The sequence below is a fragment of the Erythrolamprus reginae genome, chromosome 6 (genome assembly GCF_031021105.1).
Source record: "Erythrolamprus reginae isolate rEryReg1 chromosome 6, rEryReg1.hap1, whole genome shotgun sequence".
Classification (NCBI taxonomy): domain Eukaryota; kingdom Metazoa; phylum Chordata; class Lepidosauria; order Squamata; family Dipsadidae; genus Erythrolamprus; species Erythrolamprus reginae.
The window spans coordinates 74,328,565-74,340,911 of NC_091955.1; the positions used below are offsets into that span (position 1 = coordinate 74,328,565).

The following is a 12,347-nucleotide window of genomic DNA, read 5'->3' on the forward strand; positions in this document are numbered from 1 at the left end:
AAAGTTAATTATATAATAATAATAATTATTATTATTATTATTATTATTATTAAATAATAATAATAATAATAATAATAATAATAATAATTATTATTATTATTATTATTATTATTATTTAATAGATTTGTATGCCGCCCTTCTCCGAAAACTCAGAGAAGACATTGCTTAATTACAGCTTTGGAAATGATAAACATAGTTATCTTTCTTTTAAAATATGTTTTGATATTTTAAGATATTGTTGCATAGGTTTTATTTTTAAAAAATCTATGTGAGCCTGCTCTTTAGAATAACAGAACCTACAACTTCTACTAGGGATCATGCTTGGCTTCTGGGGTGTGTGTCAAGGATGGTATTGCATAAATTTCATGAAATTCATATTTAATTAATGTTAAAATGCTTTCCTTTGGGTCACAAGTTGTTGGAACCCCCAATAGGGTGATGATGTCATGTGGATTGCCATCTAATCATAGGTTTATGTTTTATGTATTTTTTTAAAGCTTTGATGAACGTTCTGTAAGCTTCAGCTGGACAGTATTTTAAGTAAATACATAAATCAAATAACAATTATTGTACGTTCCTTTCTGGACCTATACTTCAAAAGGTTTCCCTCCTTTCATAAAATCTCACAAGTCTACAGTCAACCTCATCCCATTCCTAAGAGGTCTGTAAGAGGCGTGCATAAGCACACCATCGTGCCTACCGTCCTTGTACAAATTTACCTATATCTACTTTACTTTTGGAAAGCTGCCAAGATAGACTGAAAGGCACGAGTTCGCTTGTATAAATCATGCTTGCTATATAAAAGTGTGTTATTTGAAATATCATCGCATGAATTCTCCCTTTGTTCCGATCCGGATAGGCCAAAGCAGAACAGCCATGGCCAACTTGCTATGGCCAACTCACCAGGGACAACTTACCTAACTTACAACTTAGTCCCGTCAACTAAACAATGCCGCTTGGCGGGACCCAGGGGAAGAGCCTTCTCTGTGGCGGCTCCGGCCCTCTGGAACCAACTCCCCCCAGAAATTAGAATTGCCCCCCACCCTCTTTGCCTTTAGTAAGCTACTTAAAACCCACCTCTGCCACCAGGCATGGGAGAATTGAGATACTCTTTCCCCCTAGGCCTTTACAATTTATGCATGGTATGTCTATATGTATGTTTGGTTTTTATATTAATGGGTTTTTAATCGTTTTTAGTATTTATTATTGTACGCTGTCTTATTATTGCTGTTAGCCGCTCCGAGTCTCCGGAGAGGGGCAGCATACAAATCAAATCAAATCATATCAAATCAAATCAAATCATCACATGAATACAGGGATACCGCAATGGTTAGAAGTGTGGAAAAGTCATAAGTCACTCTTTTTTCCATGTCACTGTAACTTTGAACGTTCACTAAACAAATGGCTGTAAGTTTATTTATTTATTTTATTTGTTTGTTTTTGTCAAATACGTATTGGTGGTATACAGAGATATAATAATATTTATATACATGATACTAGTAAAAGAGAAACATTATGACAGGGGACGGAAGGCACTCTGGTGCACTTATGCACGCCCCTTACTGACCTCTTAGGAATCGGGAGAGGTCAACAGTGCATAGTCTAAGGGTAAAGTTTTGGGAGTTAGGTGATGATACTACAGAGTTTGGTAGTGAGTTCCATGCATCAACTTCTTGGTTACTAAAGTCGTATTTCTTGCAGTTGATTTTAGAGCGCTTTACTTTAAATTTGTATCTGTTGTGTGCTCGTGTGTTATTGTGGTTGAAGCTGAAGTAGTCTTTGACAGGGAGGACGTTATAGCAGATGATTTTATGGGCTATTCTTAGGTCGTGCTTAAGGTGACGTAGTTCTAAGCTTTCTAAACCTAGGATTGTAAATCTAGTTGTGTAGGGTATTCTGTTGCGAGTGGAGTGGAGGTCTCTTCTGGTGAAGTATCTCTGGACGTTTTCTAGAGTGTTTATGTCCAGAATGCGATGTGGGTTTCAGACAGATGAGCTGTATTCAAGGATTGGTCTGGCAAAAGTTTTCTATGCTCTGGTTAGTAGTGTGAGATTACCGGAGGAGAAGCTACATAGGATTAGGTTAACAACTCTTGAAGCCTTTTTGGTGATGTTGTTGCAGTGGGCTTTGGCACTTAGGTCATTTGATATGAGTATTCCAAGGACTATCAGGAAGGAAAAATACTTTCATTCACTTATTAAATTAACAAGAAAGATCCAATGAATGTGGGAGATGTTTTTTAAATAGTGTATAATTAGACTGTGCCACCAATCATTTTCATCTATTTATTTTATTTCACTAAAATGGGTGGAATTTCAGTTTAATTATCTTAGAGAAGACCCATAAATTAGATTTACAGTATGTGCATTTTCATTTATTTCAGTGATTGTATCTCTGCCTTTAAACCCAACCCTGAAGCTGCAATCTGCTGAGCTAAACATCTTCCCTTTAATTCAGATTAACTGAATATATTTTAAATAAAACCTGCATTCTTAGCACTGTTTATGCTGATCCAACTCAGGTGACTGGGAAGGATTCAACCAGAGGAGCGCCAACCCGCTCGAGCAGAGTGCCTGCCTTAATCTGAGAATAAAAAAGACAATATGAAAGGGTCAATTCCTAGAAAAGAAATTCCACAATTTCAGTGTCATTGTACAGGCAAAAGGCCACTCCCCTCTTTGCGAATCTATTTGCCACAGCCAACTTGCCACTGCAGGATAATAGTTACACTAAGAATAAAGAAATGAAAGGATGCAAAAAGAGGGACAGAATGAAATGTGAATGGCCAAAATTTAAAATAATTTTAAATTTTATTTTAAACAATTAAATAGCAGCAGGTTTTCCCACAGTGAGTTAGCTATGGTGAATTGTCCTGAAGCAAGTTTGTTTATTGATTTATTTGATTTGATTTGATTTGATTTGAATGCCGCTCCTCTCCGTAGACTCGGGGCGGATAGCAACAGTAATAAAACAGCATATAACAAATCTAATATTTAAAATAACTAAAACCCCTTATTAAAAACCAAACATACACACAAATATACCATGCATAAATTATATAGGCCTGGGGGAATGAATATCTCAATTCCCCCATGCCTGTCGACAGAGGTGGGTTTTGAGGAGCTTACAAAAGGCAAGGAGGGTTGGGGCAATTCTGATCTCTGGGGGGAGCTGATTCCAGAGGGTCAGGGCCACCACAGAGAAGGCTCTTCCCCTGGGTCCAGCCAAACGACATTGTTTAGTCGACGGGACCCGGAGAAGGTCAATTCTGTGGGACCTAACTGGTCACTGGGATTCGTGCAGCAGAAGGTGGTCCCGTAGATATTCTGGTCCGATGCCATGAAGGGCTTTATAGGTCATAACCAACACTTTGAATTGTGACCGGAAACTGATCGGGAACCAATGCAGACTGCGGAGTGTTGATGTGACATGATTGCCCATGATTGCTCTCGCAGCTGCATTCTGCACGATCTGAAGTTTCCGAACACTCTTCAAAGGTAGCCCCATGTAGAGAGCGTTAGTTGAGCCTCGAGGGTAGTTGAGCCTCGAGGTGATGAGGGCATGAGTGATACTTGGCAACTTGGCACGATCTGAAGTTTCCGAACACTCTTCAAAGGTAGCCCCATGTAGAGAGCGTTAGCTGAGCCTCGAGAGTAGTTGAGCCTCGAGGTGATGAGGGCATGAGTGATACTTGGCAACTGGCAGGTATTTAGGACAGTTGCCACATCCTAGGGTTATGCGATCACCTTTTGTGACCTTCTGACAAGCAAAGTCAATGGGCAATTCAGATTCATTTAAAAACCGTTTTACTGATATAACATCTGCAGTGATTCATTTACAAACTATGGCAGGAAAAGTCGTAAAGCAGGAGACAACTCACTTAACAATGGTCTTGCTTAGCACTAGAGGTTTTGGGTTCAAATGTGGTCATACAGTAAGTCGAAGACTTATAATTTACATCTTTGTGAAATGGATTTCACTGAGATCTATATGAGAGATTCAGAAAAAGCTACAGCTTGCATTTAGATTTGTTCAGTAGAATTAAAGCAGGGAGAAATATATTTTATTTATTTATTTATGAGATTTGTTTGCCATCTAATCTCCTCCCCAAGGCTACTCTTTATTTTAAACTATTTCTCTTTTCAGACTATTTAATCTTCATATTGCAGCCCATACATCTACATAAAACAGGCTACAATTAGCTACCGCTTGCCGGAATAAGCCATTAAATAGCTCATGTTTAATGTGAGTAAATGTTATTATGATTCATAACTCTTCTGCCCAAATGGCCAATGCTTGGCAGGAAGGCTGCTAAGAAATTGTGAGAAACTGTTGACTTATACATCTGAACAATAACAGAATTGGACAGATTATGTAACAAGAACAGAGAAACACAGGAAGCTGCCACAGACAGGCCATATTTTACTATATTTCAATATCAAGGCAATGCCAGCATTCTCTGGTGTTACATTTAAAGCAGAGATGGGGAACTATGGCCATTTTATTCCAAAGGTGCTTTTTCAGGAGGCAACTGGACTTTCATGTTTTTTTTCTTTTGAAGTCCAGTTAGGTCCCACAGAGTTGGCCTTCTCCGGGTCCTGTCGACTAAACAATGTCGTCCAGTTGCCTCCTGAAAAAAAGCACCTTTGGGACAACCGTGACCTGGGTGACTTGAGAATCTCTACAGATTTATGGCCCTTTTATGACTTGTGAACTTCAAATCCCAGAATTCCTGAACCAGCATGGTTGGGTCAAGGATTCTGGGAGTTGAAGTCCACAAATCATAAAAGGGCCATAGTTCACAGCCTCTGATTTAAATACACATTCTGCACCTTGGCATCCGAAAACAAATGCATTACCTTTGCACATAATTTGCAGGTGGTATCGCTGAAAATCATGACGTTGTTTTCATCAATGAGTGTCTGGATCGCTAATTTCCAATCTTTCTTATTGATAGCAGCCTCCACATTTTTTCCTCCGCCATGAATTTGGAATGCTTTCTGAGAAGCATTGTTAGGGGCTGCAAGAAAAATAAATATTATTATTGTAATAAACTAGATTACAACTCTTTTCCTGAATTTGATGCCATTCAGATGTATTGCAACAGCCATTTCCAGAATTGCTGAGACATAAGCCCAAAAAATATATGGAATATGGAGGGATTAGGGAAGCCTAGGTATCAATGGAGTTTACTTTGAACTCTCACTGCAAATTAAAAGATTCTATTAATTAAAGTTTTGTTTTGTTTTTGTGCTTTGTTTTCTGCTTCTGTAAAACCAGGTGGAGGATTTTTTTTCAGAGTAACACCTATAGTAGTGACAGTGATAGTGGCCGTGAAAGAGGAAAAGGATGAAAATTGCTGAAAATGTGCTTAGTTTATTTGGATTTTTAGTATAAAGAACATTTTCAGCAGAATGTCAGGGGGAATTGTTGGCATGGGTGTCAAGACAAAGGAGTGTTTATGCATATGTTTTGGGAATGCCCGATAGTGCAGGAATTTTGGCAAAAAGTGAAAGAGGATATCAATAGAATGCTAAATATACAATGGACAATCACTAAGGAAATGGCAGTACTAGTAAAAAGCAATGCGATGGGAGAATTTAGAGAAATAAAAAAAGCAGCAATAGAAAGCGCTCAGGCAGTAATAGTTTTGTGTTGGAAGGATGCGACAAAATGGACAATGCAAAATTGGTATAGGTACATGGTGGACCATATTCAATTTGAAATTATGGAAAAAAGGATAAATTCGGATAATGAAACTGAGTTGGGACAACTGATGGGACGGTGGGACAAGGTAAGGTGATATATGACGAGTAGAATCCGAGACCAAGCTACAAGAAATAAATTGGAATCACTCTATAATATGTAAACAGATATATTGCTCTTGGGTTAAGTGGACTATACAAGAAACACCCCCAATTTGGTGGTGGGGAATGTGTGTGTGTCGGGGTGGTGGGCACAAATCGCTATGCACTGTTCTATGTTGTGTGATATAAAAACTGTTAAAAATCAATAAAAAAAAATTTTTTTAAAAAAAGAAAAGGAAAAAATTGTAGATAATTTTTCAGAGGAGATACTGTAATATAGCTTGATGCCACAATGAGGGCAGAAAGTATCATGTATCCCTTAGGCCCAAGCACCAGAATTCAAGCATGATGCATTAATCATAACCAGCTGAGCGTTTCCATAAAGTCGCCACTGGCTTCTCTTCTGACAGGTGTAAAGGAATTTGGTTTATGCAGCCCCAATTAAAATTAATTGAGTTGTTTTTGTGCACCTAAAGAAATTAGGTTTTAACCTTGAGACATTTCTATCAGTATTCGCAATCTAAATTACACATTCCTAGCGGTAGAACAAGATCCAGCCAAATAAATCCAGTTTTTCCAGAATACGCTCAGTTTTGTTTCCTTGAAAATAAATTGATGTTTTGATTGGGTAAATACCTAGGTAGATCAGGGACAGATTTAAGAATCAAGGGAAATTATTACTTGTAGATTTGGTCTATTAAATCAGTACCTCAAACCATTTCTGGATTTCAGCAACAGAGTGACAGCTAATTTTGCAGTTCCCAAAGCTGAAAATTTGAAGTTTCAAATCTTAAAATGACAACTGTTGAATTTCATTGTATTTTAATATAGAAGGTCTGCTATTTGGGGCTTTTTAATTTCACATTTTTTCTCAAAAGAGGGCAATAGTGAGGCCAGCTGGGCTTTTGAGTAATAACACTCAAGAGGCAGTAGTGGATTGTAAATCCCATTGCTACCAGTTCGCTCGTGCGCACTCGCGCACTTTGTAGTCATGACCAGGGAAGGGCTGCAAATTTTTTTACTACCACGCTGGGGGCGTGGCTTATGTGGGTGTGGCTGGCCAGCCATGTTACCAGGTGGGAGTGGTTTGACGATCATGTGACTGGGGGCGGCTTAAAGGTCATGTGACTGGCTTAAAGGTGGCCAATTGACATCACTCATGTCAAGGGTTTGGGTTAGGGTGTCTGGCCTTCTCCTCGCCTCAAAGAGATACAATTTCCCTAAAATGCAGAGTGTGGCAGTCATGCACTCATGCACAGGTGGGGCACGCAATGCATTGTGGGCGTCGGAATATGCACAAGGTATTGTGGGAGCACATACACACACTTTTGGCATACAACCAGAAAAAGATTTAGTCTATTAGCTCACTTATTTAAATGTGGAAAGATAGTAGAGCTGTCTTTGGGGTCCCCCTACTGGTCATTCCGATAATTACGGTCAAGGAAATCTGGCTTAAGTCCCACACTGACATACACAACAAATCCAGGATGCCAAGTGGAGAAGTGGCAAGAGTAATATTCAGTCGTGGGTTCCTACCAGCATGGCTAATTGGACACAGCTCTGCAGCTCTGGCAGAGGAAAATTTTGCATACTGCACCTATGTGTGTGACTTTTTGAATTTAAATGTTTAGTTTTAAGAATTTTTTTTAAGTTACTACCCTATTAATTGAGAATGTTGTACTTATGTTTTACTAGAATGTTTTACTTATTGTATTTTTTACTAAAATGTTGTAAGCCGTCCCAAGTCCACGCAGAGGGGTGGCATATAAGTCCAATAAATGAATGAATGAATGAATGAATCAATAAATAAATAAATAAATTAATTAATTAATTAATTTTTAAAAATCTTGTGCGGAGTGCGTGTGCGCGCATATTTTGGCAAGGTTTTTTGCTTCCGTGCATGAGAAACCTTGCCGCCCCCATGTGAGATTTTGCTACCTGCACAGGTGCAGGAAGAAAAATGTCACTCCAAAGTGCGTTCATGCACCAGAACTGCTGAGCTATGCACAGTTAGCCGTACTGGTAGGAGCCCACTACTGGTAATATTGATGCTCCTGACAAAATACAGTAATTGTCACATAGAAACATAGAAGACTGACGGCAGAAAAAGACCTCATGATCCATCTAGTCTGCCCTTATACTATTTCCTGTATTTTATCTTAGGATGGATATATTTATTTTATTTTATTTTATTATTTGGATTTGTATGCCGCCCCTCTCCGAAGACTCGGGGCGGCTCACAACAAGTGAAACAAATCATAATAATCCAATTAATTAAAATATTTAAAGATTTAAAAAACCCATATACTAACAGACACACACACAAGCATACCATGTATAAATTAAACGTGCCCAGGGGGAGATGTTTAGTTTCCCCATGCCTGATGGCAAAGGTGGGTCTTAAGGAGTTTACAGAAGGCAGGAAGAGTAGGGGCAGTTCTAATCTCCGGGGGGAGTTGGTTCCAGAGAGCCGGTGCCGCCACAGAGAAGGCTCTTCCCCTGGGGCCCGCCAACCGACATTGTTTAGTTGACGGGACCCGGAGAAGGCCCACTCTGTGGGACCTAATCGGTCGCTGGGATTCGTGCGGCAGGAGGCGGTCTCGGAGATATTCTGGTCCGATGCCATGAAGGGCTTTAAAGGTCATAACCAACACTTTGAATTGTGGCCGGAAATTGATCGGCAGCCAATGCAGACTACGGAGTGATGGTGAAACATGGGCATACCTAGGTAAGCCCATGACTGCTCTCGCAGCTGCATTCTGCACGATCTGAAGTTTCCGAACACTTTTCAAAGGTAGCCCCATGTAGAGAGCATTACAGTAGTCGAACCTCGAGGTGATGAGGGCATGAGTGACTGTGAGCAATGAGTCCTGGTCCAGATAGGGCCGCAACTGGTGCACCAGGCGAACCTGGGCAAACGCCCCCCTCGCCATATATGTTTATCCCAGGCATGTTTAAATAAAAGTCTCTTACCTAGTTTAAAATAAAAAAGGTAAATAAGCAGCAGGACAACTGATCTTAAATATTCTACACAATGTATAGCCTGCAAGTACCCTGTTGGCCCAGAGATTTAACTCAAATGCAGAGGACAATGCCAAGTAGTTTACTATTTATTTACTATTTAAATTAGAAAGAATAATTACAGGATATTTATTAAGTGCCGTTTTGCTTTTAAATCTGAAAATTACCCAATTACATCTGCCATAAGTTCAAAATAATACCCAAATTATACTGCTCAAAAAAGCTAAGGGAACACTCAACACATCCTAGATCTGAATGAATGAAATATTCTCATTGAATACTTTGTTCTGTACAGTTGAATGTGCACAACAGCCTGTGAAACTGATTGTCCATCAGTGTTGCTTCCTAAGTTTGATTTCACAGAAGTTTGATTTACTTGGAGTTATATTGTGTTGTTCAAGTGTTCCCTTTATTTTTTTTTTTCAGCAGTGTATATTGTTGTAATCCAGCTGCCTCTTTTCATTCAGAAAATAAAGGCTCGGCTCCTTTTTATCAGCACTCACGTGATTCCTCATTGATATTGTGGTATCCTCTTTGCTTCGCACCATATGGGAACATTCGAATGCTCTCTATGCAAAAGGTTTCTTGACAGCATCTGCATATGGCTGGGTTTTGAATCGGAACAAAAGAATATTTTATGCCAATTTTCCATCTCCTGTAGCTTGATACATTAGGACTTATTTATTTATCTATCTACTGTTCTGCCGGACTCTATGGTATGAGTCTCCCGAAAATTCAAGGGTAAAAATTTCAGACACACACACACTTGAAAGTTCAAAAACAATGTCCTTTATCACAAAATTCAAAAGAAACAAAGCACCCTTTTTGTATTGCAAAGAGCACTCATCCCAAAACAACGTGGTAGTCTGTACAATCCCCTTAATCAGTCCTTAAGTACTTAGCTAGCAGCTGTGAAGAAACGTCACAGCCCTCCTTCTTCCACGAAGTGAAACACACACATTTACTCTGCTTTGGTTTCAAAGTCATGAAAAATCAACAAAGTCCGGAAACAGCAAGGCACGGTCCTGAAGAAACAACGATCAGATAATCTTCCACAACAGCCAAGCCAGCATGCTGCTATTTATATCAGCAGCTCTGATTACTGGAGTCCCACCTAAACACAGGTGGCCTCTCTTATCTCCTGTAATATGTCCTCAATTGGTCTCTTCGATGCATAATTCTGAGCCTGCGTGGGTCTAACACTTCCTCATCCGAATCGACTGAAGATAATGGAGATTGGCTTCCTGGGCTGTGTGCCAAGCCCCCCTCTTCCAAGTCACCCCCACCTTCTTTTTCGTCCGAGGAAACTGCACTACCTGACTCTGTCGGCAATAAAACAGGCCTATGACATGTTGATGTTTCCCCTGCATCCATCTCCACATTCCTTGGGGCAGGAGCTGGGCCAGAGCCAACCACAACATCTACTGACATACACATGCCTGGAATGTAGACATTTTCTATTCAAATTCACTCATGCCCTTGCCATCTCACAGTTAGATTACTGCAATGCGCTCTACATGGGACTCCCCATGAAGAGTGTTCGAAGACTAAGTCCAGAATGCAGCTGTGCGAGTTGTTGTGGGTGCACCTAGGCAGTGAAGGGCTGCCAGAAATTTTACTACCATACTGTGGGCCTGTCTTATTTTGTGGGTGTGGCTTGCCAGCCATATGACCAGGTGGGAGTGGCTTGATGATCATGTGACTGGGTGACTTAAAGGTCATGTTAAAACAGTGTTTCCCAACCTTGGCAATTTGAAGATATTTGGACTTCAACTCCCAGAATTCGCTGGCTGGGGAATTCTGGGAGTTGAAGTCCAGATACCTTTAAGTTGCCAAGGTTGGGAAACACTGTGTTAAAGATCAGGCTTGGGGCCATTAGATCTTAGCCCCCTGACCAACGAGTGTTTAGTATGTTTTGTTGAGTGAATGGTGATGAATGTTTTTTTAATTATTTCAGGGGGTTTTCAAGTCTTTTTTAGCCATATAAATTGGATTTTTAGATGTATTTGTTATGTTGTTTTGATATGTTGTGAGTGCTCCGAGTCCTCAGAGAGGGGCGGCATACATATCCAATACATACATACATACATACATACATACATACATACATACATACATACATACATAAAATGTGTCTGGCTTAAAGATGGCCAACTTGATGTCATTCACATCAAGGCTTTGGATTAGGGTTAGGGTGCCTGGCCTCTCATTGCCTCAAAGAGATACAATTTCACTATCTATTTACTATTACTGAACATCCAAAATATACTATTTAATTCTATGTATACAGTAATACCTCATGATACGAACTTAATTGGTGCAAGGAGGAGGTTCGTATGACGAAAGGTTCGTAAGACGAAACATTGTTTCCCATAGGAAACAATGTAAAGTCAATTAATCCGTGCAACCAAAAAACCCCCCGCAAAAAAAACGGCTTTCGGCGACTGCTGGAAAGCCGCGCGGCTGTTTTAAAAGGTGACAGCCGGCCTGGGGGGCTTCCCAGCACCCCCCCCCCGAACCCGGGTTCGGGGTTGGGGGGGTGCTGGGAAGCCCCCCAGGCCGGCTGCGATCTTTTAAAACAGCCGCGCCGCTTCCCAGCTGTCTCCTGAAGCCGAACACCAAAGCCGAACTTCCGTGTTCGGCTTCGGGAGACAGCTGGGAAGCGGCGTGGCTGTTTTAAAAGGTGACAGCCGGGCTGGGGGGCTTCCCAGCAACCTCCCGAACCGAACCCGGGGTTCAGAAAAGTTTTGCCTCTTCTTACGAACTTTGTTCGAGTTACGAACCGGCGTTCGGGAGGCTTCTGGGAAACCCCGCCGCCCGGCTGTCACCTTTTAAAACAGCCGCGCGGCTTCCCAGCAGTCTCCGAACGCCGGTTCATAACTCGAAAAAAGTTCGTAAGAAGAGGCAAAATTTTTCTGAACCCCGGGTTCGTATCACGAGTTGTTCGTAAGACGAGGGGTTCGTATCTTGAGGTACCACTGTATATGCCATATGTATACATATTACACACGGGCACAAAAAAAATATAAAATATCTACTATATAAATATCTACTACACACACACACACACACGCACAGCTCTTCTAAAATTATACACATTCAACCTCATTTACTGCGATAGGAAAAACATACCCAGAGCCCAGAAGGGAAAAAAAGTGGGGGGAATCAAAATTTTTCTACCGGTTCTGCGTACCTGACCATAGGAGCCCATCACTGCACCTAGGTACATCCACATTACACCAATCCTCCGCAAACTGCACTGGATCCCTATTGGTCTCTGGACACAATTGAAGGTGTTGGTGATTACCTTTAAAGCCCTACATGGCTTAGGGCCAGACTATCTTTGATACCGCCTTCTACCACATAGCTCCCAGCAACCCTTAATGCCCACAGAGTTGGTCTTCTCTGTGTCCCGTCAGCTAAACAGTGTCGTCTGGCAAATCTGCGTGGGAGGGCCTTCTCTGTGGCTGCCCTAGCTGTATGGAACCAGTTACCTCCTGAAATCCAGACTATCCCCTA

The 12,347-nt window shown here is 40.9% G+C and overlaps 1 protein-coding gene across 2 annotated transcripts in view; it reads right to left on the reverse strand.

The window, feature by feature from the left end:
- TXNRD1 (thioredoxin reductase 1) overlaps positions 1-12,347 on the reverse strand; it is a 98,105-nt gene that overhangs the window by 82,435 nt on the left and 3,323 nt on the right. Inside the window, exons 2-3 of one of the 2 annotated variants that reach the window (XM_070756274.1) lie at positions 9,332-9,433; positions 4,860-5,020 (exon numbers count right to left, since the gene is read on the reverse strand). In XM_070756274.1, coding sequence (XP_070612375.1) covers positions 4,860-5,020; positions 9,332-9,433 — 263 coding nt within the window. The remainder of the gene's footprint in view (positions 1-4,859; positions 5,021-9,331; positions 9,434-12,347) is intronic. The other variant, XM_070756275.1, reaches the window with a different exon arrangement.